The sequence below is a fragment of the Lutjanus erythropterus genome, chromosome 10 (genome assembly GCF_056507025.1).
Source record: "Lutjanus erythropterus isolate fLutEry1 chromosome 10, fLutEry1.hap2, whole genome shotgun sequence".
Taxonomy (NCBI): domain Eukaryota; kingdom Metazoa; phylum Chordata; class Actinopteri; order Lutjaniformes; family Lutjanidae; genus Lutjanus; species Lutjanus erythropterus.
Window position 1 is genome coordinate 7,938,105 of NC_139326.1, and position 26,519 is coordinate 7,964,623.

Genomic DNA, 26,519 nt, shown 5'->3' on the forward strand with positions numbered 1-26,519 from the left:
TGTTGCATGTTCCATATTATTGGAATTTCTGCTTTATTAGAGAGAGACAGGAAAGGCAGAGGAAAGAGAGAGAAGATGACATGCAGCAAAATGCTCAGTCTGGAATCGAACCCAGGCCACTGCAGTAAGGACCCAGCCTTGAGGCATGGAGCGAGCGCTCTGCTAGGTGAGCTAACAGGGCACTCCATGTCTGTTGTTTTCAGTTATAAAGACATGTGGCTTTTTGTTAGAGTTGTCATGATACCAGAATTTTAAACTTCGATATAACACAAGTCTAAAAAAAAAGTTTACTCTGAATCTCTTTCGATACCACAGCAAAAAAAATAAAAATAAAATAATGAAAAAACCCCCTAGCAAACAAAACACAAAATTAATTTTCCTTTAAATTAACAGATAAAGGTACAGATAAAGTCATTGAACAGTTTGGTTTTATTGTGCTGCAAGCCAAATTTTAGACAGGGAAAAAAAGTCTAAACTGAATTGTGAACTTGAATAAGCATGTTGATCTTAAATTTTTCATAGCCTTGGTATTTTCAATACTATTGAATGCTAGCATTGTATTGTTTTAAAAATGTGCTGTTAAATAATTATTTAAGTATCAATACTTTTGACATTGTTACTTTTTCTGTATAATTATATACCCTTTAATGTTTTTTATGTTTTTTTTGTCTCACATATGTGACATCTTACATGTCTTGTAATGTGTTTATACAATACTTGCAAGATTGCAGTTTAGTTGACAGTTGACCAGTTCAAGTTTGATTGAAGGCTGCACGATATGGTGAAGAAAAAAAAATCACATTTTGTTTATTTGGTAGACACTGTGATTGTAAAATGACTCACAGCTACTGGGAATATTCATCTTTGCATTACAATTTTCCTTTTCATTGAAAAAAAAATCTATTGAAATCATGATGGTGTGACATTTGTTGGGGTCTGTATCAAATAAGCATGTTTTCTTACATCTGGAGAACAAGATCTGTAGGCCAGGACATCTCTGCAGCACTACAGTTATTTCATTATAATGCTGTTTGATCACACATTTTTCTTTATCAAGAAACTGCAGCCTCTGCGATTTGGATATTGCACTTGGCCATACTGTGACTTCAATAATATTTTGATTAATATTACACATCTCTACTAAAGATACTGTAATTGTTTGTAAATTGACAGTCATATGTACTACTTATAAGTACCCAAATTATATAAGTTTCATATTATACAAATTTTGATTGCTGCATACATTTAGTTAAATGTATCTTTTTTTTCATCTGGGTACATATATATGCATTAATTCATGAATTGGCCTACATTTCTGTCAATATCACAACTGCACTGGAAAAGAATCCAGCACATGCACATCGACACTTGAAAAAACAAAACTGAGGTTGTGTGATGTCACCTAGCCACCCTGGTCAATTAAACACCTCCCACTACGGGTTGGCATCACTCAAAAGGCTCATTAACCCTTCTGACCAACCACCAGTCACAATCAGAAAAACATCCCGTCACATTGGCCAATCCCTACATGGGCAACGCAGGTCAACACCCACACAAGTGACAGGAAATTGAATTGCTGGAGAGAATGTGGTCTGTCTGAGCACTTGAAAGACATTTGTTTATTCACAGCTGGTCATACGGCCAGACAGACTTTATGGGCTTAAAAATAAAAGCAAAGGTGATGCCTAATGTAATTTTTTAAAGTGGAAATTACTTGTTTTCTGTATATCGCTGATGTATGAGAGTGATATGAGGTAAATATTCTTTCAGGCAAGCAGGAAAGTGGTTGCATAAATCATCTGTAATGCACAGCACAGATGAGCTAAATCACTAAATTATGAATTTATACCAATTCAAAGATTTACTAAAATATATATCCCAGATACATCCCATTTGGATCTCTGAATCGATGTGGCATTTACTTAAGTGTACAACTGCGCCTTAAACATGAAACAGGAGCAGCGATACATCGCTGAAGCGTCTTTGTGTGGTTGTTTTTCAGACCACTAGTCTTAATCTACTGGGTTGATCTCCCGGTTCCCGCGGGATTATAAAATGTCTGCAAACCTCCAAATATTTGAGGCAATCAACAACTCAACACGCATTTGGCGTTAGAATGCAAGACTGTGAAAACACACAAACGAATGGATAAAAAGGAGTGAAATATGAAGAGAAATAAGGGGATCGGAGCGGTGCCCATTTCGGGGGTGTAAAATATGGAGAAGTGTGGATCATTGGGGGAGCTGCTCTGCCTGGGGGAACAGATGAAGGGAGGACACTCTGCCAAGATCTCTCCACTGGAGGGGGAGCTGAGGGACTGGAGCTCTATGGGAGAAAGAGTGTGCGCCTCGCATGCTGCTCTCCTCAATCTCAGTCTCACACGCCTGCATTGACACGTCCCAGGCTCTCTGCAGCAGAGGGAAATTGCTGCTGACAGGGCCTTGCAAACTTTCACAGCCATTTAGAAAGACTTACTCCCACACTTTTGTCACAGGCATTTATTGCACAAGATACATGATATGAAAAATTAACATTTTTTGAACTTGGCATCCCTTTTTCACCAAGTTAGGCTTAAAAACCATTCATAATTTTTCAGCCTTGCGATCGGCCCCAGTGCAGATGTAAACACAAGACATGCCAAGTGAGACCCCGAGATTATGAAAATGCACAATTTTCAAGAAAAAAAAAATCCAATCACTACTTCATAAATTTGTAAGATATGAGTTCTTAATCCAATAACAAATGCTGCCCGTGTCGCCATCACCCAAACACATGAGGCTGATTTTTAAGTGAGAGCAGAGGTTACTGCAGATTTACTGTACCTTGATGTTGACAACCAGCCAGTGCCTCCAGTAAGCAGATTTTGGGTTGAAGCGGCTTGGAGCATCAGGGTCAACCATCACCAGAACGTACATCTTCTTCTGCAAACAGAAGGAGATTCATTACTGTGTTAATAAAAGTGCTTTATGAGCGTACCACTCACTTTGTGATTGGCCCAGAGGCAGTAACAGTGGTACCTGATCCCTTTTGCTTTCTAAATGCAGCCATGAGCTGTTTGTGCATCACATTGCCCAAGGCTTGACAGCCACCTCTGCAGCAACAGCAACAATATTTCAGTTGAAATACTTCAAAACAGATGCTTCACTTTGCTTTCTTAGCTTTAACCAGGAATGCACGATATGGTAAAAAAAAAAAAAAAAGAGAGAGAGAGATCATATCGCAATTATTTTGATAGATATTGCAATTGCAATATGATTCACGATTAGTGGGGATCACTATTTTTGCATCACAATTTTGCTGTTCACTGAAAAAAATAAGGTTTTTGTACAATAATTGCAATATTTCAGTTTAACTAATGGCTTCACAACTCAGGTTTGACACAGGGCTGCATGATATGGAAAAAAAAATCATATTGCTATGATTGACAATTAGTAGGAATGATAATTTTTGCATTGCAATTTTCATTTTCACTGAAAAAGCTACTAAAATCATAATGATATGTAATTTGTTGGGGTCTGTACCAAACAAACATGTTTTCTCATATCTGGAGACCAAGATTTATAAGCCACAGAATCTCTGCAGCACTACACTACTTCATTATAATGCTGTTTTGTCACACATTTTTCCTTTATCAAAAAAATGCAGCTTTTGCCATTTGGATATTGCACTTGTCCATATTGCAATTTCAATAATATTTCAATACATTTTGCACCCCTAGGTTGAACATATTGTACCTAAAATACTACAAAGCATGAATTTTACTCTTTTTTTTATAAAACCTTTGTTTGTTTTTTACATCATCACTTGACTAGTTGACTGAGTTCACAAAGCTGACAAAATCCAGTGCATACCAGAAGGTTGGGTTTGCCTTTTGTTGGCTTGACACATAATCTTAACACAGTTTTACTTCAGCTGTCAAGGCTAAAATGTTGCTTAGGAAAAAAAAACATGACATGAGACAATATTGTTATAAATAGCGTGAAATAAAACTGTTATAAAAAGGCAACAATACACATGAGAATATGGTGTGCAGCCATGCTTATCACCAACTGCAGTACACACATAGAAAAGTACAGCTCTGTCTCTTCTCTGTTATTCCTTCAACTTAATATCATTACTGTGACATCAATAAAATGACAACATTTTGGATCCGATACCAAATCCTCTCGTTAACATATTCACAGTAACTTTCTGCCACTTACCCAGTATCTTTGTACCCCTCAATCTGTCAATAGATAAAGTGAGAGAAAAAGCATCTTAACTAACACTTGATCACAGTTATTGGACGTTGACTTGGCGGCTTAACTGCCGGAAAATCTTCATTCTGTCTGTCCCTAAAAGTTAGAGAATTATGAGAGCAGATTGAATTATTGCGAGAGCACATTTGTCATCCCTGGTCCTGTGCCCAAAATCTGCCAGACCATATGATGGGCTTTTTTTATTTTGTTCACTTCCTCTACAAACAGAGACATTAACCGAGGCTGTTTCAATCCACGATGTCCTCTTCACTGTATATGTACTTTCAGCTGAAGCAAGACCATAATGATATCAGCTTTAATACATATAAAACAGATGCAGCGCTTCTTACATCCCTACACCGACTGCCAAACAACGCCGTCGGTGCTGCCGTTTCACAGAAATGCTCGCATGTAAACATAAATCTTAAATTTCTGTTTGCTGTGTCCTATCAAGACATTCTTTAAGGCCTCAGAAAATTATCGTAAGCCGATGTACTTGAATGAGATAAAGAAGAAGTCATGTATTTTTCTGCAGATGCTCATTTTCAGAAGGATTCTCTGCCTACCTGACAAGCAGTAATAAGCGTAAACAACTAAGCCTAATAATAGGATAATACTGTAGTCTCAGTGATAGTGCCTGCAGGTAACATCCAGACACACCAGCAACAATAGAGCCTCCTCCACAGCCTGTCAAAAGTGACTCTATATCAGTGACCCCCCCGGGCAGCTTACCAACCATGACCTGTTGCCTTCTGAAGAGTTGTAATCCTCATTTGTACATGTTTGCTACCAGGCAAAGACACTGTGATAATGTAGTTACACTAATATTTAAGTCAGACCCTGATGCATTCAGAAATAACATGGTTTCTAACAACAGCACACATGCACACACACACACACACACACACACACACACACACACGCACACACACACACACACACACACACACACAGAGAGAGAGACTAAAAGGCAATTTTAAGCATTTAAATTAAAAATGACCTCCAGTCACAATTATCACTGAAAGGAATAGCACTTTATTGGATATTTCACGAAAGTTACCATGGATGGAGATACACTGTATAGGACAAGCTTAATTTAAAAAAAAAAAAAAAAAGAAGCCAAATTTAGAACAACATTAAGAACATTTCACATTCATTTCCAACTGTAAAAACAACAACAACAACAAAAAAAAAAATGTGGCCTACTTATGGTGGGCACTGAATTTCAATGATTTCTGCACATATTTAGAGCTTGAATTTCTACCTGTAAGAATCTGGCTGGTCCAGCTGGCACGGGCAGCAAATAATACAAGAGGCTCCCTCCATGCTTGCACTTCACACATTGTGGCATGTACCCTTCTCTCTTACAAGGACATTTTTTTTTTTTCTCCATCTGTCAAAATCCACATTAATTACGCACAGATATGTGTGAAAGACTCCAGGGAAAAACAGATGCATATTCTGCCATCTGAAATAATTTATCAGGGCTCGAACAAACTAAATGTATATCAAAACATGTTTTAACCGGGGCTAATTCTCATAGCTAGATACTGGAAGGCACACGTTTTCCAAAAACATGTTATTAGTATTAATCACTAATACTAATGAGCAAACTTAACATTTGAGCCTTGGTGATAATTTGAAATTTGGATTTGCTTTTACACTGCAGCTAATCAAATCTATCACTGGTGACAGTTAATTTCCTATATTTTGGTGGTTACACAAAGCTATTAGTAAAAACTTCAAATTGATTTAATGCTCCTGCATTAAATCTCTTTCAAGAGATGAAAGGTGGTCTGCCCACTCTGTTATGCTCTAGAGCTGCAACAATTTAACGATAAATCGATCATTACTTAATTATTAAATTAATCGCCAACTACTTTGATAAGCGATTAATTAGTTTGAGTAATTTTTTGTTAAAAAAAAAAGTGTGTAAAGTCTTAATTCGCTGATTCCAGCTTCTTAAATGTGAATATTTTCTGGTTTCTTTACTCCTTTTTTGACAAACTGAATATCTTTGGGTTGTGGACAAAACAAGACATTTGTGGACATCATCTTGGGTTTTTTTTTTATCATTTTCAGACATTTTCTAAACCAAACAACTAATCAATTAATCGAGGGAAAACAGATAATAAATAATTGTTAGTTGCAGCTGTATTATGCCCTGAAATGTATCTACCTCAGGGGGCTTTTAAAATGTCAAACAACTCTCAGAGCTCAGAGCAGAAGTGAAATTTGGGTAGGTGTCGGCCACAGACCACAGAGCTCCGTCAGGCCATTATACAGGAGGGGATGTGAGGCTCCTGGGTGCAGGCTGGAGGTGGGGGGAGATTGAGCCTGCATTCTCTTGGGATTAACCTCCCACTGCCTGCTGTGATCACAGCAAAACGGCCCACCGGGACCACACCTCAGACGCCAGGCAGCTGGAATAAACCCTGCAGCCGGCTGGGAGCCTCTGTCATGGCTGCTGGTCAGCGGTGGGGAGGAAGAGGGGGAGATGTTGTCTTTAGTGACACCTATGGAGACTGAGGAGCAGGGGGAGTCATTTACTGAATACATGAACTTCATGATTATGTATATCATAGAAATGCAGATCCCTTTTTTTTAAGTACAGTTTTTATGTTGTTATTTTCAAGAGGCGACATGAAACTCCCACTCCATGCCAATAGCATCGAATAGATATAGTATGTGCAAACAGAAGACGGCGAAGAACAAAGGCAGCTGAAGACCAGTGTCTCTGAGGATGTAAACTACTGGCTTACCTTTGAGTGAACTCTGCTGGGGATGAGAATCAGAGAGATGTCTAATCGCTGCTCTCGTAGAGCTGCCTGGGCTATCGAGCCCGGCTCCGCTAACTGATGACACCGCGAAGGGCGAGAGTGAGTTAGCGAGAGGGAGGGAGGGAGGGGAGGAGAGGCCCCTCTGTGAGTTTACAAGTTCAGGCTTTATCCCTGACCCAATACCCAAACAGTGTCGTCCGTGCAGCTGCCTATTAATATACCCATTGCTTTATCCTCCCCGGTTCTTCATCTGCTTCAGCCTCTGTGCACAGAACCCACAATGATTCATTAAATGGTCAACTGCGCTCACCGCTCGACCCGGGGCAAAGCAACACATCGATCTCAAATCCCTGTTTAAGAAGCAAAAACACTTGAACTCGTTTGGTAATTAACAGGTATCTGTGTTGTGATTAAGAGACGGCAATGGCTTAACAACCATCGACTGCAGCTTAGAGCAAGGTTGAAAGATTGATCTGTAAATACAGAAAAATAAAAACACTACAATACTTCAGTGGAAGTGAATTTTTCAGATGATGAAGAAAATTAACCTCAACTACTGTCTCTTTGTTTTTGCAGCCAAGCTGTACCATAAAAGGATTTTAAATTAAAGTAATTATTTTAAATCCAGTATCAAGTGAATTTACAAAGCAAAGATGTGAGGACTTTTATACACAGGGCAAAGTAATAAGGTCTCATCATTTTAGAGCCGGGATAGTAGCGAGAGGGACAGAAGAGAGAGTGATGGGGAAGGTTAACAGTGGCACCACTGTCGGGGTCAGGAGAGGAGGTTCATCCTGGTGGAGAGGAGGTCAAGGGTCAACCAGGCAGCAGTAATTGAATCCTGACCAGAGAGCAGGGTGCCGTGGACCCAAAGATGAGATGGAGATAGAAGGGGGGCTGTGGCACTCACCTAGAGGTCATCAACCTTACAGGTGAGAAGGTCCTTATTGTCATTAAAAACAGCCGCCCCCCCCCCCTCATCTGCAGAAGCTTTGAAACCTCACTCCTCCCTGCAAGCAGCATTATAAAACCCCCTTCATAAAGGGCAAAGCTGTAATATGCCACAGAGGAATTGGGTGAGGAAAAAATTTGTGTATCTCAGGGGAATCTTGTTGAACAGCATCATTCTAGTATTATAAAGGTCCTGTGCACAGTTCAAACAAAAGAGGAACCTTAGCACCAACTGTGAAATGTGTCAAAAATAACGATATATTGATAGGTATCGATACTGAATATTTGCAGTTCTTTCGACACTTTTTTTTCGCAGTATGGATACTCTGGTACCACGTGCACTTTGTCGCTCTCTTTTCTCTTCGACAGCGATTTGACACACACCGCTGTAGTGCCTACATAGTCCCGCCTCCTCTCACTTACCCATAGTGCTATTTTCTTCTCATCACTCATCTCATTTTCTTTATTCATTGTCATGTTATAGCCTTGTTTTATCTATCTTTAGATAAAAACCTAAAATTTTATCAACATTGAGTCTTTTCTTTTTTATTGAAAATGGTATCAAATATCAATATTTTTCAAGGTATCATATCAAAATGAGAAATTCCAGTATAGTAGCAACACTAGTTTTTGTTTTGTTTTGTTTTGTTTTGTTGTTTTAAACCTTTATTTATCCAGGGAGAGTTCACTGAGAGCGTTGCTCTCTTTTGCAGGAATGCCTTGATACATTCACACAGTTACACATTCAAACCTGGAAGCTACTCAGTACAACCGCTGTCTGATCTGATCTGTTGGCCACTGAGCAGCTCAGCGGTGGTAATGAGGGAGGGGCAAGAGCTGCCTCTCACTTACCCACCCAGATTTATCCTGCCAGCCGGGGGATTGAATCAAGTTTGCTTCTCTCACCTTTAGGCCACCACTGCCCAGTAGGCAGTGTGGCATATGTCTACAGTCAATTCACGCAGCAGTCCAAGTTTATATTATGCAAGGATAATATAGTCTATATAACAAAATATAGTCTACATTAGTTAAGCTATAAACCAACAAATGAGGTGCTTTTGCATTAGTGACCACAGCTCCTTTTCTTCTTAAGTCAATGGTTAAAATCTTTTCAAGCAAGAAATATCCACGCTGACTGAAGTGCTTGCAGCTAGGGGAGAGTGGCTCTGAGATATGAGCAATCACAGCCTAAAAATGTCTTTAAAACTGAAGGTAATATCCTCATGATGTCAATATGTCCTTTTAATAGACCCTGCTGCTCTTTAAAATCACTGTCATGTTCAGGCACACATAGCACTTGGTTAAAGGACAAATTTGTAATATATTTACTTTAATAAGTCAGAAAATGACCAGGATATGTCATTAGGAATCAAGGAAACATGCTCAGTTGACACTACAGCCCTGGTGTCAACCTTTTAAATTTCTATTTTGGGCTGGAATTGTTTTTTTTTTTGTTTTTTTTTGCGTGTTTTATGTAATTTACATTCATATTAATGCCAAATATTTATCAAAATAATTGTCTGTTTATGAGCTGTGAGAAATCATTAATAGTCTTATAGAAGGAGTAGATGTTTATAACAGTTAAACTGAGCAATATGTCCTCAGTAATCTCAGGCAGGAAGGCAGGTTGTCACTGAACTCCAGAGTGTGTATTTTCAGAGCTTTGGGCTTTTGTTTTCAGGATAACAGGCTTAACTTTACATTGACAGACAACTGACAGTTATAAACAGCCGATCAGCTTAGAGTGTAGGACTCGCCAATGGTTGTTATTGTCAGTTATGATGATGCAAGTGTCTTGCACTCCTGCAGTGCTCCTGCAGCCTGCCTGAGTTTCCTCAAATCCTTGGGAAGGAGGGTGCGGGGGGAAACAACTCACTTCAACCACAGATCGTATATTAAATAGGATTTAAACCTATATACAGTCTGTGGCTCCAATTTGCTATTTGGACTGCTGTACTCATTTTTACACGCACAAATGCTACATACTGCTTCTGTTAGTTTAGGGAATGTTAAATGTTGAAAAAAAAAAGACTTGTTTATGTCCTTCACATTTACTGAAACTTTGCCTAACAGCCTTAATCAAAATGCTTCTTTTGCCTTAACCTAACTACACAAGGTACTCCCCTACTAGAATTGCCACTTTTGCAGTCATAGTCCTCCGCAAACCAGTCAACTTGCAGTTTGACTTGGGACTAAAAGTCAGGATATCTCGCCTCCTGTGCTTCAAGTTTCTTGTAAGTCCTCCAGCGTTATAAAAAGTGCAATATTTAAGAAATGTAGATATCATGGACACATGCTGCACATTCACACACAAACACAGCTTGCACATAGAATCAGTGAGGTGGTAGTTTGTAGCTGAAGGTATTTGATGTCTTAGATTTTATAATTCAGCAGAATATGTGGCACATTAAACTCCATACTCACTTTGGTGCAACTTGAGTGCTATTGATACTTCAGAGACTATGATACAAGATGATTTGGGGTACTACAGTCACTGATTTAACATTCAGATTGATTATTGACACATATAAATGATATGCAAAGAGAATGCCAATACTCCTCAGTGTGTTCTTAAGCGCCTCACACAGTGCGGGCTGCTCACTACCTCCAAACCTGCCTATTTTTAACTCAGCCTCCCTCCCACACAGGAGTGGAGTGTGAAGTGGCTTATAAATCCACACTTCGAGGAGCCACATGGTCAAAGGAAAGTCACATGTGGATAGAAACGCATAGTCTAGGCCTAAAGACAACACAGCTACTAGATCCCCGCTGGGTAGCCAAACACAGGAGTGAGCCACAGTACGAGGAGGCAGCGGTTCAAGAGGAATCACAGCGGAATATGAAACACAAGTTTACATAATTACATAATCACATTAACACTTTTTCTGTTTGAATATAAAAACATGTATTACAACGTATTACAACTACATTTTAATCAAATTAGCACATGGCAGAAGGTAAGATGCGACCAGGCAATATTGTTTATCGCCCATAGATGCTGCATATTAAATATAAATGCTCTCTGTCTATGTGTCACTGACAAATAATTAAAAACATGCATTTATTTTGGCATCTAAAACCACAAATAAACAGCCCTCCGATAAACTGATAACACATTTGAATGCGGTCTGTCCTGAACTCTGTTTATGAAGCCTCATACTTTCACATTGCAGCTTGGAACTGCTATGCAGCCATAGCTAACAGTAAGATGGTTCACAGTCTGATTGAAGCTTGAGGGGGGTGAAGGAATTAGTAGCAGCCTAGGGAACCATTTCTGCATTTCTCTCAACATTGAAGACTTCTTTCACTGCACCATGCTTGCGAACACAGCCGTGCTCATGTTAAGCTTATTAGTCACCCTGGATGCGATCTTGCTAGCTGAGGCTTTCAACACTTTCTAGTTGTGGCTTTACACACATACACCTACTCACTGCCATGAAAGCATTTCTGCAAATGCACATGCTCAAACACAGTAACTACCACTAACAGGTACTCTGAAGTAACATGCAGCCAGGCGCTGGGATATGAGTCTCGGATCCAGCCCGTGCTAAATGAGGCAAGAGGGAAATATTTTTGTCATGTAGTTTGGCTGCTGAGAACACAACACAGTCAAACAGGGCAAATTACAGCACTGGACTCATATCCATAATTAGTCTGTCAAGCATGTCACACACTGAAAAACATAGATGTGCTCTTTTACCACCAAGTGCAGCCTATAAAAGTTAATGGTGAGCACATTCTAATTACTTCACCAGGATTTGGGAATCTAAATCAACTATTTTGATTCTAAAAGTACTAAGGGGAATTTGGAGAAAAACAGAGGAAAATAATAAAGATCTCCTGGGATAATGGATGTTAGGGATGGCCGACTGCTAATGCAGATACCGATATACATATGCACATACTTTTTCAATCAAATCCTAAGTCTCTCCTGTTGTGGAGCTACATATTAATATGCCCATTGGCAGATGCTTTTCAAAGAATAAAGTCAGATGCATGTATAAAATACAGTGCTTTTGAGAATTTACACATTCACTGTGCAAAACCTACCACAGACAGGTTTTTTCCTTTCTCTTTGTTCTTCCCAAATTCGTGGTTATGACCAGACAGCTCTTAAGATGGTCAATTAAATTCGTAGCGTTAAATGAATGTGATTTGGCTCCTGCGACGCTGACCGATGCTGAGAGATCGTTGCAAATAGCAATTTCGCGATCTGTTTTGGTCACTTAGAGGAGAAATCTGTAATACTGTAATAAATTATAAAACGACCATGACAAGTCATCAAGGAAACATGCCAATTTGAAATACTGGCAAAATGCTACAGCTGTGTTTTTATTATTATCATTATTGTTACTGGTTTTATTCCGACCCGTCACTAGTATTTTTGTTTGCCTGTTTCAGATTAATTAGAGTTCAAATTAATGCAGAATATTCACTGAACATTCAGTGGCCTGCCTGAGCTTCCTGAGTCTGGGAGGGAGGGGACAAAGGCTTGCATCAGCCATAGATCTTATATTAGAGCCAATTATTTTCACATAGTTGTTCGTTTTAAAATGTCCGAATATGCTGAAAAATGTCAATTAGTGTTTCCGAAAGCCGAAGAGGACGTCCTCAAATGTCTTTAGTGTAATAGGGGAAACCAAAAAATAATTAGATTTAACTTTTTTCCTAAAAAATTACTCAAACCAGTAAACTGATTATTATTTAACTGATTAATAATCGATTAATCATTGTTGCTCTATCATATACTAAAAGGATTTAAATATATTTATCATGCCATCTATGGCTCCAACTTGCTATTTGGACTGCTGTGCTCATTTTTGGACGTGCAACTGTTACATACTGCTCCTTTAAAAAAAAAAAAATTCTACATCACAGACATACTCACATTGCATGTGTTTAATTACAGCATCATCTTATCGTCCTGTCAAATGAGCAGAAATGTTCTTTTCGGGCCAAAATGCTATTTAATTCTAAAGCCTTTATCAGCTGATACAGCTGATGTGCCGATATCATCGTCCATCCCTGGTGGGTGTTTTGGTTATTGTACAGCATGTACAACTGAAAACAGCAAGTTCACACAGGGCATGACATGAGATATCAAATCTGTAAACACCTCAAATTCAAATTTAACATGTTTTCTAAAAATTAACTTTATCTGGGTCATCACATTTCATTCTGGCAGCTATTTCGTTCTTATGGAAACCAACTGTTCCCTTTTCTTATTTGGAATGAGAAGAGTGAAAGCTTGAGCAAAATTATCAGACTTGTTTATTTTAATCGGAGAACAACTGCTATTGTTGCATCTATTTTCAGACTTACTGACACATTTTAAGGACTCAAGACTTTATTTAAATGAAATGTATGAAAGGCTTACATCAGGTCCACCTCATGGGGAACCGCCGTGCAGCAGACACAATTCTGAAGACGATGGGATGCATGTTGCCATGAAGGGAGCTTAGTTGTAAGCACTCTGACACCCATTCCTATTTGGCCATCAGAGCTGTTAAAGGTGTCAGGCCTGTTCACAGGCACTGTGTGTTTCACCAGCCAAGATGGCTTCCACATTTTTTCTATCATGATTAATTATGGTTTCTGATGGTAGTACAGTGAGAAAGTGTAAATTATTCCCACATTTTCTTGTGCCCTCCGTTCAGTCACTGTTGTGTAGGAAGATGCTATTGACGCCATCCATGGATGGCGACCAAAAGGCATCTACATGGGGTGGCAAACTCTAGTGCCTATTAAGGGGTGGAAGTGGTGGTGGGGGGGTGCTTGGCGTGTGGGCTGAACCTAGTCAAGACTGCCAGTTGACAGGGCCAGATTTTCCAGTATGGAAGAGTCTTGTTTCAGTGGGCGATGCTGGGTGTTGGGAGACTGGGAGAGAGGACTGCCCAGGGCTTGGAAGCTTGAAACAGAATATTTCAAACAGACAAGCACCGTCTGTGTTCCAGTGTCACCAGCCCACCCGTCTGACAATCAGGGCCATGTCATCACACGGGCTCTGAGTAATTCAAGGAGCATTCTTATCACCTTAGAAGATGTGGCAATCTCAGACGTCAGAGCAGTCTGAGGTCCTAGCAGCAGAAATAGCATTTAACGAAACGCAGCACATGGTATGGAGGACAAAAAAAGTACAGTAAAGACGTTCACCTACAGGCAAAACGTTAAGAGCATGAATAGCAAAGCTTGGTGAAATGCAACCACAATACTGCGCTTTGCTTTGATTCCTTAACAAAATCCACAATATGTCTTCAAAAACACACATTGCACACGCAGCACTGAAAATCCTTAGTTTTGGAGAACTGGTTGAAATAAAATAATTCATCTGACAGATCATTTTGTGTATGTTGATATATTTAGCGCTGTCAGAGAGGACATCACAGAGAATGGCACTTATATCACAATGCAAAAACTGTTATCAGAGGAGGTACAGGTTTATGGTTCAAGGGCTCGTCCATTCATAGAGAACAAGCTCAGCCTCTCTGCCTGACACACTGATAAAGACAGCACAAATGAAACAGCTCCACAGCTCCATCTTTGCCTCTCCCCAAGGGAATAATATATCACCCATCTGAATGTGGCACATATTGAATCATTTCCAGCGTTGATGATTCATTTGAATAAATCAGCCTTTTTTATTTTGCCAACTTGAACTGATACTGAAATAAGGAAAACTGAAGTCACATTGTTAGATATGAGGAAGGACAGGTGTTAGAGTGTTCTATAGGACTGGTAATCCTAATCCCCTTTCAAGCAACAATTAATGACTACAGCAATAATCTTCGCATATATGTTGTTGCAATTCCTTTTTGACTGTCAACCATAACCTGCCTAACTCACACAGACCAAATCCAGGGGGATATGTCGCTGCAGGCAGATAGGATCTTATCCTGGATTTGCATAGATAAATGCACGGCAATAATTCAAGAAGCACATGGGACAGACGTAGTTTTGACCTGAGATATATCCTCAATCTGACCATACGTTATTGACAAGACCTGCTCTCAGGAGCTTAATTTTCAAATACGGCTGATCCACAGAAAGAGGTCTACATGTTATCTGCATTAACTCATAACAGATGCTAAAAATTTAAGGGAAAAATAAATAATTATGGGAGCTACCTAAACAAAAACTTTCAATGTCTTCTACAAAAAGCTACGGATGCACAGGATCAGCCTATCGGCAAAAATGAAAAATCAGCAGCTTGTGCAATGAAAGGGTTATATCCGCATTCAAGCTAAGAGACATACTCTAACATACACAGACACAAATCCTGTTGAGCTGAGCCGAGCAGAGATACCCTACCAGCCCTCCAAGGCACAATTAGGATTTCACGGGGGGAAGAAATCTACATTCCTGCACACATGAAAAAAGTCCTTTCTCCCTCCCCACAACAATATCAACTTTTTACTCAAGGAAAAACCTGAAGCACCACTCGATAGGATTTGGACAAAGAAATAAAAAACAAAGCCAGAAAAAATCTAAATTTAAGCTGCAGTTGTTAAAGAAAAAATATTATGGTTGAGGAAAATCCAGTCCTAAGCCTCCCAGTTCCAATCAATTTCTCCTATTCTCTGTGATATGAAGAGAAGCAACCACTCATAGTTTGTTTGAAGTGCTCGTCTGTGTGGAGCTGCGCTACGTTCAACAACATTTTGTATGGACAAGCTTCAGTGTGCGATTGTAACACCTGTCAGACATTCAGTCCAAGTACGAGAGGTCAAGTACCTGTCAGTCTGAATAAAGGAAACGAAACACTACATTTCATTTCATGAGGAGTCCTAATAAGTGGAAACATTTACAGAGACACAACATAGTTAAAGCATTAGGGTACAGCACATACAGTATAGCACAGACAGTGAAACAGGCTATGTACTGTGCAAGAGTAAGTTCTCACTCTGTGCTGTCACACTCTTTGGCAAATACACTGTTACAACAATATCTGTCATAAACTTATTCAAATTATATAATTTAGTTTGCAGCTGAAACATTTCCTGCAAAGTATAGGCAATTTATATGCTAAGCAAACTTGCTATACATTGAAAATGATCTCTATTACCAGTAATAACATGCACATATGGTGGACTAAAGGTCTTTCTTCTGTGCATAGAGAAAATATTAAAATGACACATTAATTACTATGTTTTAACTTGTCATTTTGTTTAATTCTTTCATAGTAAAACAACTATCATTGCTTAGTGAGAAGACATCTTTACATTCAGTTTATTTGGCGTACATATTTTGGAAACAGTCTGGGATGGAGCATTGTGAATGATTGTAATTGAAAAAAAAAAAAAAAAACATAAGCTAATTGCAGAGTCAGTGAAGGAAACCGGAGCTGAAATGATTAGTCGATTGATTCAATCTACACAAAATGAATCCATGAAGACATATGATTACCAATAATTTGTTTAGGTAATAAACATTCTCAAGATCTAACTTGACATCCCATGTAAAGATGATACCATGCACTTTAGGACCATTTTCTATTATTTTGTCCCTGTGTAGGCCCATACAGGATTAATGTGGTCCAAACTGGTTGCAGTGCATGGCTCGCCACCATAGCGTCTACTTCCACTTGAGATTCTACATGTTAAAAGGACGTTTTTCCTCGCCACTGTCACCTTAGATAACTTTTATGATTTGGCACTACATAAATAAAATTGACTTGACTTGAAATAAACTGACGTGTAGACGCTCACTCTCAAGATGTAAAAAGTATTTCAGCAGAAATCGAGCCAAAGATTGTGAAAATGTGAGAGAACCTGCTATGAACAGCTCGGTGGCAAGTAAAGCTACTGAGTTCATGCATTATGTTACTAGAGAGAAACCAATCCAAAGCAAGGCACACTGCACACTGCAGATGAACTGGAATATCTCCAGATACAACAGACGTTCAAAAGTTTTGCGGTCAATCCTAAGTACTGATGTCCTTCACAAAAATGGTACGGTGCTTTTGATTTGCCTGCCTTAAAGAACCAGTCTGTAGGATTCTGTGACATCTAGTAATGAGGTCGTAGATTGCAATCATCAGCATCCACTCGCCTCACCTTCCAAGCGTGTAGGAGAAACTACGGTGGTCATGAAAGATGGCAATTCAACATGGCGGCCTCAATGGAAGAGGAGCCACACCCTCTGTAGATATAAACGGTTCATACTAGATGGTGGATGCCATGTTACATGGATGATGCTTCGCGCTGAAATACAGTCAAAGTAGATGGACCATGTTTCTCAGATGTTGAACTTCTAACGTGAGGATGTCGACCATATAATCGTCACCATCTTGTTGCTGCTGTTTATAGTCAAACTAACACAAATTCAAAAAATGCACTACAGGATTATTTACACTGTATATATGTATAAATATATATATACATACATATATATGTATATGTATATATATATATATATATATATATATATATATATATATATATATATACATACACATATATATATATACACACATATAGTTTTTTATTCTCACCCTATTCCATTCTGAATTTAATCAACCATCTGTGATGTATTTTGTGTGTAATACAAAGACACTACAACCCTTATTTTTTCACCATTTTCTGACATTAACTAATTGATTAATTGAGAAAATAATTGACAGATTAATCCATAAAGAAAATTATGGTTAGTTGTGACCTTAAACCAAAGTACTGATGTCCTTCACTTAAGTGGTACTGCTTTTGCTTTGCTGCCTTAATTTGGGAGCTAAATGTAGCAGTCCTTCATCAAAAACTTTTATCCATTTATTAGAAAAACACCATATCCATTCATGAAATACAACAGGAAACTGATTTTTTAAGCTAATTTTAATAACAAAATAATGACCATATTTTGTGTCCTTAGATTTTAGACTCTAGACTCTAAACTCATACCCGAATAAAAAAAATATCATTGTAGCACAGCCACATTTTGACCCCATCATGTCTGATTTAACTTTGACAGACATTAAGCTAAATACCACGAAGACAATAAATGGACTCAGACTTCAGCTAGGATAAATGTCTCCAAGTTTAAACTTACAGTTTTACTGATGCAATCTGGCAAAACTAATGCCCTAAAGCACATTAATAGAGCATTATGCCAAACAAGGACATTAGCAGCACTTGAGTTTGACCAAGACCTTTTAGCTGCCCGGCCTGTGAAGTGGTGTTTTAAAGAAAAACACATTGTAACCGTCACTACTGATTCTCAGATTTGTGTCGCGTCTGAAGAAAAGGTTAAGCACATCGTCTATCTGAAAATGCCCAGATCTGCAGTCAGGCATAAAGTTGGCACCCAGATAAATCATGCCATCACTGTGCTTCAGTTTTCTCATTATCCATACCTCTCATGACATTCACAGAAAGAAACAAAGCATCCTGCCAACACCTACTCTGTGAGAGAGCTCTTTCAGTTCAGCTCAAAAGCTGAGAGCTCCAAACCTCCACACCACAGTGTGGGCAGTTCTGGCAGAGCCATGTGCCTAAGAACACTGACTGAGTGCAACAGTTGGACTAATAACAGAACAAAAAAAATAAAATAAAATAAAATGGACGCACAGCGGGGACAGCCACAGCTCCGCAGCTGAGAAGCAGGTTGACTTCTGCCCACCTCTCTCTTATTCAAGAGCGGAAAGATGTCCACAATGCCTCTCAGGTCTTAGTGCCATGAGGGGCGGTGAGCTCGCAGCTTCAGCCACTTCAGGGTAAAGCAAATCACTTTAATATGTTAAGAAGATTAAGCTGGATAAATGTCTAGATACATTTTTTGAAAAGCCACGTAAATCTGTAGTGTTTTTATTTGGGGAGGGGCGGCATGTGAGTCAGTTGAGACGATCAACACAAACCCACCAAAATGCAATGCGATTGGCTAGGGAAAATTGGGCTTATTTGAGATTTTGCATTTTAAGCTTCTTGAATCTAAGACCATCCCACCTCTTTCTTATTATTTTTAACACCAACCTTTGGGACAACAAAACTATGGAAAAAAAACATTGGTCACATGTGCCACTGCTCTCTCAGCTTAGACTTAAGACTCACACAAAAAGAGGATGAGAAAGAGGTTAAAGTTGAAGGTCTTTAAAGTGAAGTACTTGAACAGCTTTAAAGATCTCTAGAATTCTTAAGGTAAATCATTCAAGTCAAATTAATTAATTGAAGCAAGTTTATTCTAAACAGAAAATGGATGGCTCACTTTTTTTTTTTACTATCTTAAGAATTAGCAATCTGAGGGTGTCCGCCTGTCAGCTTGCTGTGCTAGAAATTGAGTGTGAAAACGAAAGGGAGAAATGGAACAAATAATGTAAAGGGATTAACAAATCATTTGCATAACATTTTCTCTGCTTCCAAACTACAGGATCAGGAAAATGACAAGGAAGGCAGTTTTATCATCCCCTGTTCCCAGATCAATCAACGCATCAATGGACCCCTGATTGCTGCTACCATTAGCGACAGCTTTTTAATGTCAAAAGCGAAATGAATCACTGGTAATATATCTTAAAAAACACTAAAAACAGACCGGCGAGGAAACTAAACAAGATGGGATAAACAGGAATCATCTGATGGAAAAACATTCACCGAAGAAAAACTTGAATAGAGTGCATCTTTGAAAAGATACTTTACTTTCAGTGTGCCAGACGTGTATTAACCTGTTTTTCTTAACACTGTCTCTCCATCCAGAGTTAAGACAATAAGACCACTGGGGAGATGAAGGGGATGGCATTATGGAGAGTTAAGCATTGTGAGCAGCCCTGAAGCTGTTCCTAAAGAAGGTGAATCAGAGGATTGGGACACAACTGTAACTAAACCCTGTGCCTGACCACAAATGAGAAGCACAAAACATTTTGGGCAAAATGCCACTAAGCCAAGCATCTGGGTCTTAAGTAAACTTCACGTGATCACTTTTAACTTTGCGATTACTTAGTTCTAAAAGAAAAGAGGCCGTCAAAGAAAAAAAAAAAAAAAAGTCAATTACCTCAGTTTCAAAAATAAGCACCACAGTAATCCTGTCCATAAAGTCCTGAGGAGTGTCTACAATAAAACTCTTTTTATGTAGGATAAATTATTATACAACTAAGCATCTAAATGAAAGTTTTTATTTAATTTTCTGTGCTTAACTTCTTCACAAAGCAAGAAGCTTGTGGAAAAAAACGCTTAAATGGATAGTTCAGATGTTTTTAAGTAGGGCATTTATAGGACCCGCCTAAAAAAATCAATATCATGTTAGGTGTACGCTATGTTTAGAACATTTTCACTGCTTTACCTTGCTGTCAGACAGCTTTTTTCAATGGAAAACTCTCTTTATATGAGTCATATATCCCTCTCTCCAAAGCCACCAGACTCCTATGGGAAAAACACTGTGTGTCTCTGCGAAACTGTGGCAGGAGAACTTGTTTTGGCTAAACATTAGCCTGTTTGCAGGTGAGCCCTAGCATTAAAATGGCTAAATTACCACAAAAGAAGAGGAAACAGCTGCTAGCTTGTTTACCACTGAACCATTAGCAACCAGATGCTAACTTGCCATTCTCAGCGATAGGCTGCTAGTTCAGAGGTTGATGTTTCCCGGGGACTTTAAAAAGACAGACAGCAGATGCCACGATGCCACCTGGAACAGCTGTCAGCAGAGTAATGAGCGAGTACATCCAGTGAAAATATTCGACATATATTGTATACTTAAACTGATATACATTTTTTTAAGTGATGAAAATATGTATGTCTACTGTAGGTTGTACAGAGGGCGATATTCAGCTTATAAAAAGGCAGTGATAGCTGTCAGAAGGCAAGATAGATACATTTAAAATGATCTTTTTTTGGAGGGCCTTTTTGTGGGTGTCTAAAATATGTTTTGCTGCTGACCCTCTTCATAGCAGGTTCATTGCTTAGTTTTTAGGTAATACACTGACTATGGATAAGTACATCCCCACTTAAAAAGCTATCCCTTTAACATCCGGAGATGGAGGCCTGCGTTTTCTTGAATTCATGACACAAAACCGCACAACTCAGCTCAATATTTTCTCAGGGTGATAATTTTGGGATCATGAGGCTGCAGACATCTCCCCGCTGGACAGATCACATCAATATAAAAGGTACAAGTTTCTTACTGTGCCAAAGTGTGACTGAGTTGACTCCAGATCTTACAATGATTCCCTGGTAAATGTTAGGTTTCTGTGGCTCATATAAATAGAAATTTAATCTTGTATGTTTGTCTAAGTATCCACCGCAGCAGATGCACTTCCCATGCAGATTATGAATCTCTGTTTGAACAGATCTTGCCGTCAATGTATATGAACTGACGAGATAGAATTTCTGTGTGAATACTGAATAATAATCAGGAGGCACAGGTTCAGGCGGTATTTTTTATTAAAGACCCTCTGCTTCTCTAAGTCTTTGCTATTGCCTCGGTGCTGAAGCCTGTTCACAAATTTGGATCTAATTAATGAATTTCATAATTGTCGTGTGTAGTCTCAGGTGGGAAACCTGCCCGCGAATCTGACGTGGAAATTAACTCGTGCACATTCTCTCTCGACATTAAATGGTGGCATTTTTATTACTTTCTTAGTTTTGTATGTAAAAAAGTTGACCTCGCTATTTCAAAGTTCTTCTGTTTTGAAGAAAAAACCCTCATCTTAAATATATCAGGGTCTGTTGAGTCGGCTTTACATGCTGTACCACCTCCTTTCCTCTGAGCTTTTGTCAAACGGTGAATATCTATCATTTTCTCCAATACCGCTGCTTGCATAGAAACCTGACCATTGTCATCTGTAAGAGCATCCCAGAGCTTCCTTAATCTGTTCTTATCCTCCCATTGATAATACAATACATTTTCATGGTAATTGAAATCATATTTTACTCACAGCCAGGGAGTAAAAGTATTGCTGCCTACGCTCTTAGACCAAATGTAAGGTGAAGGAATGCCATACAGGGTACAAAACGGTAGCTTAAAAAAATTAAATAGAATGTCAGTATACACGTGACGGCATGGGTGAGTGGAGGGAGGTGAGAAAAGAAAGAAAATATATAAATATTGGTTATGAGATATAAATGTGTCAGGTGCAATCTCACTTATGCATGAGAGACATCTGCACATATCCTTTTTCCCTCAGTCCTGCCAGCTGAAGGCAAAACTGAAACCTTGTGGCGCCTGTAAGAGTACTTCTGCACCTGTAGTGGTCCGCGTGCCACACACATGCTTCACAAGGTGCAAATTATTCTTCTTCTGTGTGGAAAGGTGGCTTAGGAGGTTTATTGCCTCTCTTCATTCCACTGAATATGTATTATCAATCCAGCGCTCCTGGTAGCACAAGGTTGTAATTCTTTCCTCTTCAGAAGCTCGCATGAATCATATATGTCGTGTAGTAATGGGCAATGACTGAATGAAGCGGGACACGGGTCAGCTTAACAGGGTGTTATAATGACAAAGGGGAACATTAGCTAAGGAAATAAACTCCCTGAATCTTGGCCAAACACGCCGATTTAATCCAGCAGAGCCAAAAACACCCACCTGATGACACTGAATATGCAATTAGATGGATATTACGGAACATGTTTCACTTGTTGACCCTCGCTGTCATGTGAAGGCTCAAGGAAGTGCCTTGTCTCTTTATCTAAATATACATCCTTGACTCTTCGCTGAATGGAGGCCATCGCCTACTGAAAATAAAATCCCTATCTTTGCACTCTCACATCCCCAACATGAAGACCTATCAGGAATCCTGCATGGGTGGACATGTAGGCTTTCCTAGGAATGACAGGGTCTGCTAAAGAGGAACCCCACCCTCGCTTTCTCCGGCATGCCAACACAGAGGAGAGTGGGCAGCGCTGAGACGGCAGCCTGCCGTGGGCACTGCCAGGCTTAAAGCTGCCCTGTCGTCATCAGAGGCTTGCAGAAAAGAACGCTGAGATTCACCAAAAAAAAGAGGAGGGGGATCGTTGCATTTAAATCCTCTCTCAACGCCCCCACATGTTTTAGCAAAGCATAAAAATCATTCACAGAGAGAGAGAAAGCGAAAAAGAAAAAGATAGAGGGAAATAGAGAGGAAACAGCTATTAGCAGCAGTAAGCAAGCTCAAGAGATCATAGTGAGGCAGCTCTAATCGCAGTAATGGTTTAAACCCTCATTCCATCCACCAGATGCAAGAAATGTCTACCCAAAAACAAGGCTTTGAAATCCCCCATGTCTAAGAATGTGCCCTGTGGCTATGGTCCTTACTGAAAAAAAAAAGAACACAACAACTCAAAAACTGTCTCCACTTTTGGAATAACTATGAGGTAAAGATAGCTCCTGTGGCCTGTGTTGTTTACACCAACTATACTGAGTAAAAGACGAGCGTGCTCGTATCAAAATAAAGGCTCATAATTATTTTAAATAACATGTAGCAAGTCAGTCAGAAATCTACTTGCCAAATGTCAATTTTTACTTGCCCCTGAACAAAACAATTTATTTATTAGCGTAACAACAAAGGCTTATGTTAATTGTAATGTTTAATCTAGGACTGCAACGTCTCTAAAATGTCAGAAAATTGAGAAAAATGTTCATGCCAGTTTCTCAGAGTCCAAGGAGATGTCTTTAAATTTCTAATTTGTCAGTCCAACGACTATAAACAGAGACAAGCAGGAAATCTCCAATTCTGAGAGGCTGAAAACATTTTCTGCCATTTTTGCATGAAAAAATTACTTGAACAATTAATCAATATTCAGAACAGTTGATTTTATTCTTTTTTACCACTTACCTGATTAGGCAAGTGGAACCAAGATACCAAGAGAGTATTTCATACCTTTTTTTGATAACTATCACGTTAAAGGAAGCATTCCTGAAATAATCCTTCAACATCTTATGGATATTTTTATCAGATGCCACAGGCACGTAGTGTAGCCATACTTTTAAATGACTGGAACTGCCAACTCTGTCAAATACACTCGACTCCACAGACTTTATGGGATGTAGCTGCTGCAGTAGTGAGCCAATCACGCATCAAATTAAATCTAAGAACACTTACTATAATTGGCTGTGAGCAGTACTGATACGCAGCCCTAACTGAGGTGGCTCGACTTAGTTAAATGATGCAGAAATGTCCAGGGAAATGTATCAAGGAGAAATGCAGACATGACAGATAAATCAAAACAACTGCATTCTTTTGGTGCTCGTCAAAATGCGCTTGTTAACCTTATAATAGCTCTAAAAAGCCAGCTAACAAACTTCATACTACAATACTGAGAGAATCACTGGATATAAATATCTGTGGTGTTTGGCTTGATGAATCTTTTGCATTTAAACATCATATTGAAAATCTCTGCATCAAAAAATAGCTAGCTGTGCTTTTGTCAGAAATGTTAGTCTTTAAATAAAGTTTTTTCAGCTTTTTCCGCTTATCTCCCAAGTTTTTCCTGTGAGTACAGCTGAGACAGTCTTTCTTTCAGTCCTAGATTACAGTGGTTTAATCTACTGACATGCTGCTGGTTCCAGCCTCTTGGACTCAGTTACTCATTCTGCCCTCAGATTCATTACTGGAGATCCTGATGACTCTCACCATTGCATTCTGTTTAACAAAGCTGGGTAGTCCTCTCTGGTGCAGAGGAGTGATAAACACCTGTGCCCTTACCGGACATTAAGGTTATCATGATACCAACATTTCAATACCACTTTAAAAAAACATGACAAAAAGAAAAAAGGTCGCAGACACACAAATTTCTTTCTATTTTATTTTGTTATTTTAAGTAACAGAAGAAGTCTCTGAAAACTGTCTGGTTCTGAGGTCTTGAATTATCACTCAGATCTTTTCTTTTTTTTTTTCACAGTTTCAGTACTTTCAATACTATTGAAAGTTATTATTGTATTATTGTGTTGTAAGTATAATAACTTTTGACAACCTGTTTGGACATTCACCACCCTATTTAACATCTGTGGTCGACTGGAGCACAGGACCTTAACCAACTCAATGTGCTAACTAATACTCTACTCTGTCTTATGCTTCAAGACCTGCTGGTTTATTCTGAACTGGTTCAACATTTATACTCTCACTACCCCTGGACAATTAAAGACAGCGACTTCAAAAACACTTCACCTCAGTGTTAAATTTTCAACCAAATATTTTGTCCCCTTTTGAGTGCCTGTATCTAAACTTATTTGCAAATGAGGTAAACCGCCATGATTTGCAAGGCTTAAATAAAGTCAAGAAATGAAGAGCTGCATGTACAAAAATTGTTCAAACAAAATAACTATAATCAGGCTGTTCACAAAATACATTAAAAGCTTGATTAAACACAAAGTTTATGATGGTTTAAGAAGGTGGAAACTCACGTTTAAACATTCTCTGATTGTGCCAAAAGCACACCTGGATGCCAACTATACAAAGCTTTTTAATCCTTTCTGGTTCAGAGGTCTTTGGTTATTTTTAGAGTCTTCTTAATTTTCACTTTTCTTTATTCTTTTCTGCAGGCAAAGCTTTATCTGACAGGTTTTCTGTACTTTAGCCAAGTTTGCTGGTTTTCCAAAGAGCCTCGATGAACATGAAAGACTCATGTAGCTCTTCCTTTCTGCGAAAACAAAATTCCTAAAAGCATTTTGGCATTTACAGTAATGTTGAATTGAAACACCTTGAGTCTAGATTTTAAACAGGGCAAGGTGTTGATACATCCTTTTGACATTTAGAAACTACTTACCACTCCATAATTAATTTTAATCTCCATTAAACACTTTCTGATCAACAGTAATGTTGTTGCAGTCTAAAAGGATCTCTTTGCACAGGTATCAGGATTTTGCCAAAATCTGACAATGACCGGTGCAAAGCACGTTTTGAATAATATGATTCAACAGTGAGCTGACTTCCTGGCCTCTGCGACCCAGTTTACACAATAACAACACAAGAGCATGATTTCAGCAGTTGGTTTCCAACTAGAGATATTTATCTTGTGAATCTTTCAATTACAGCTTTGTCTCTTCACTATTAGACGTGTCTTCAAAGACACTTTATACAGGAAGGTGTCAGCGTAGATCACATATAAACATTGGTTTGGAAAGCCAGGAATGATGTTATCACAGCACTGCACTGGCTTTCATGTTACAAGGGTAAAAACCTACCTTTCCTAACCTGAGTCGAACTCCCAGAGGTCAAATACTAATTGTGATCATTATTATCAGGCTCTGTCAGGAGTCGTTCCTACAGAATATAAGTCATTATTTAGGTTTACACAAACAGGCCACCCTTGATTTAGCATATTAATGTGTTGAGTGCTGTCTGTCTATCATTGTTTTAACAATCACTCTCGCAGTGCTGGGGAGCAGTGAACTTAGTGATCTATATGTAATTAAACTAGTAGTTTAACTACATTTTGCATCAGTTTGCTGTTGGTTAAACTACATTCATATCTGCATAGTGATTCAAGTAGTTAAGTTACTTTTTTGCCATTTTTTAAGTAGTTAACAACTGAGTTTGGGACATAAAAGGAATGTTTTTTTTTTTATTTTTATTCTACCATTACTTCTCTACTGTAATTAAACCCCCTCTGACCAGCCCTGCCCCCTTTTCTTTCATCCTGACCACTCTGAAGGCAGCACG

General features: G+C 38.8%; 1 protein-coding gene across 1 annotated transcript in view; it reads right to left on the reverse strand.

Annotated features, from left to right (window-relative positions):
* Nucleotides 1-2,798: 2,798 nt before the first annotated feature.
* Nucleotides 2,799-26,519, reverse strand: part of pebp4 (phosphatidylethanolamine binding protein 4) — a 31,635-nt gene continuing 7,914 nt past the window's right edge. The window contains exon 4 of the mRNA XM_084729000.1: nt 2,799-2,921. Coding sequence (XP_084585126.1) covers nt 2,814-2,921 — 108 coding nt within the window. The 3' untranslated portion in view covers nt 2,799-2,813. The remainder of the gene's footprint in view (nt 2,922-26,519) is intronic.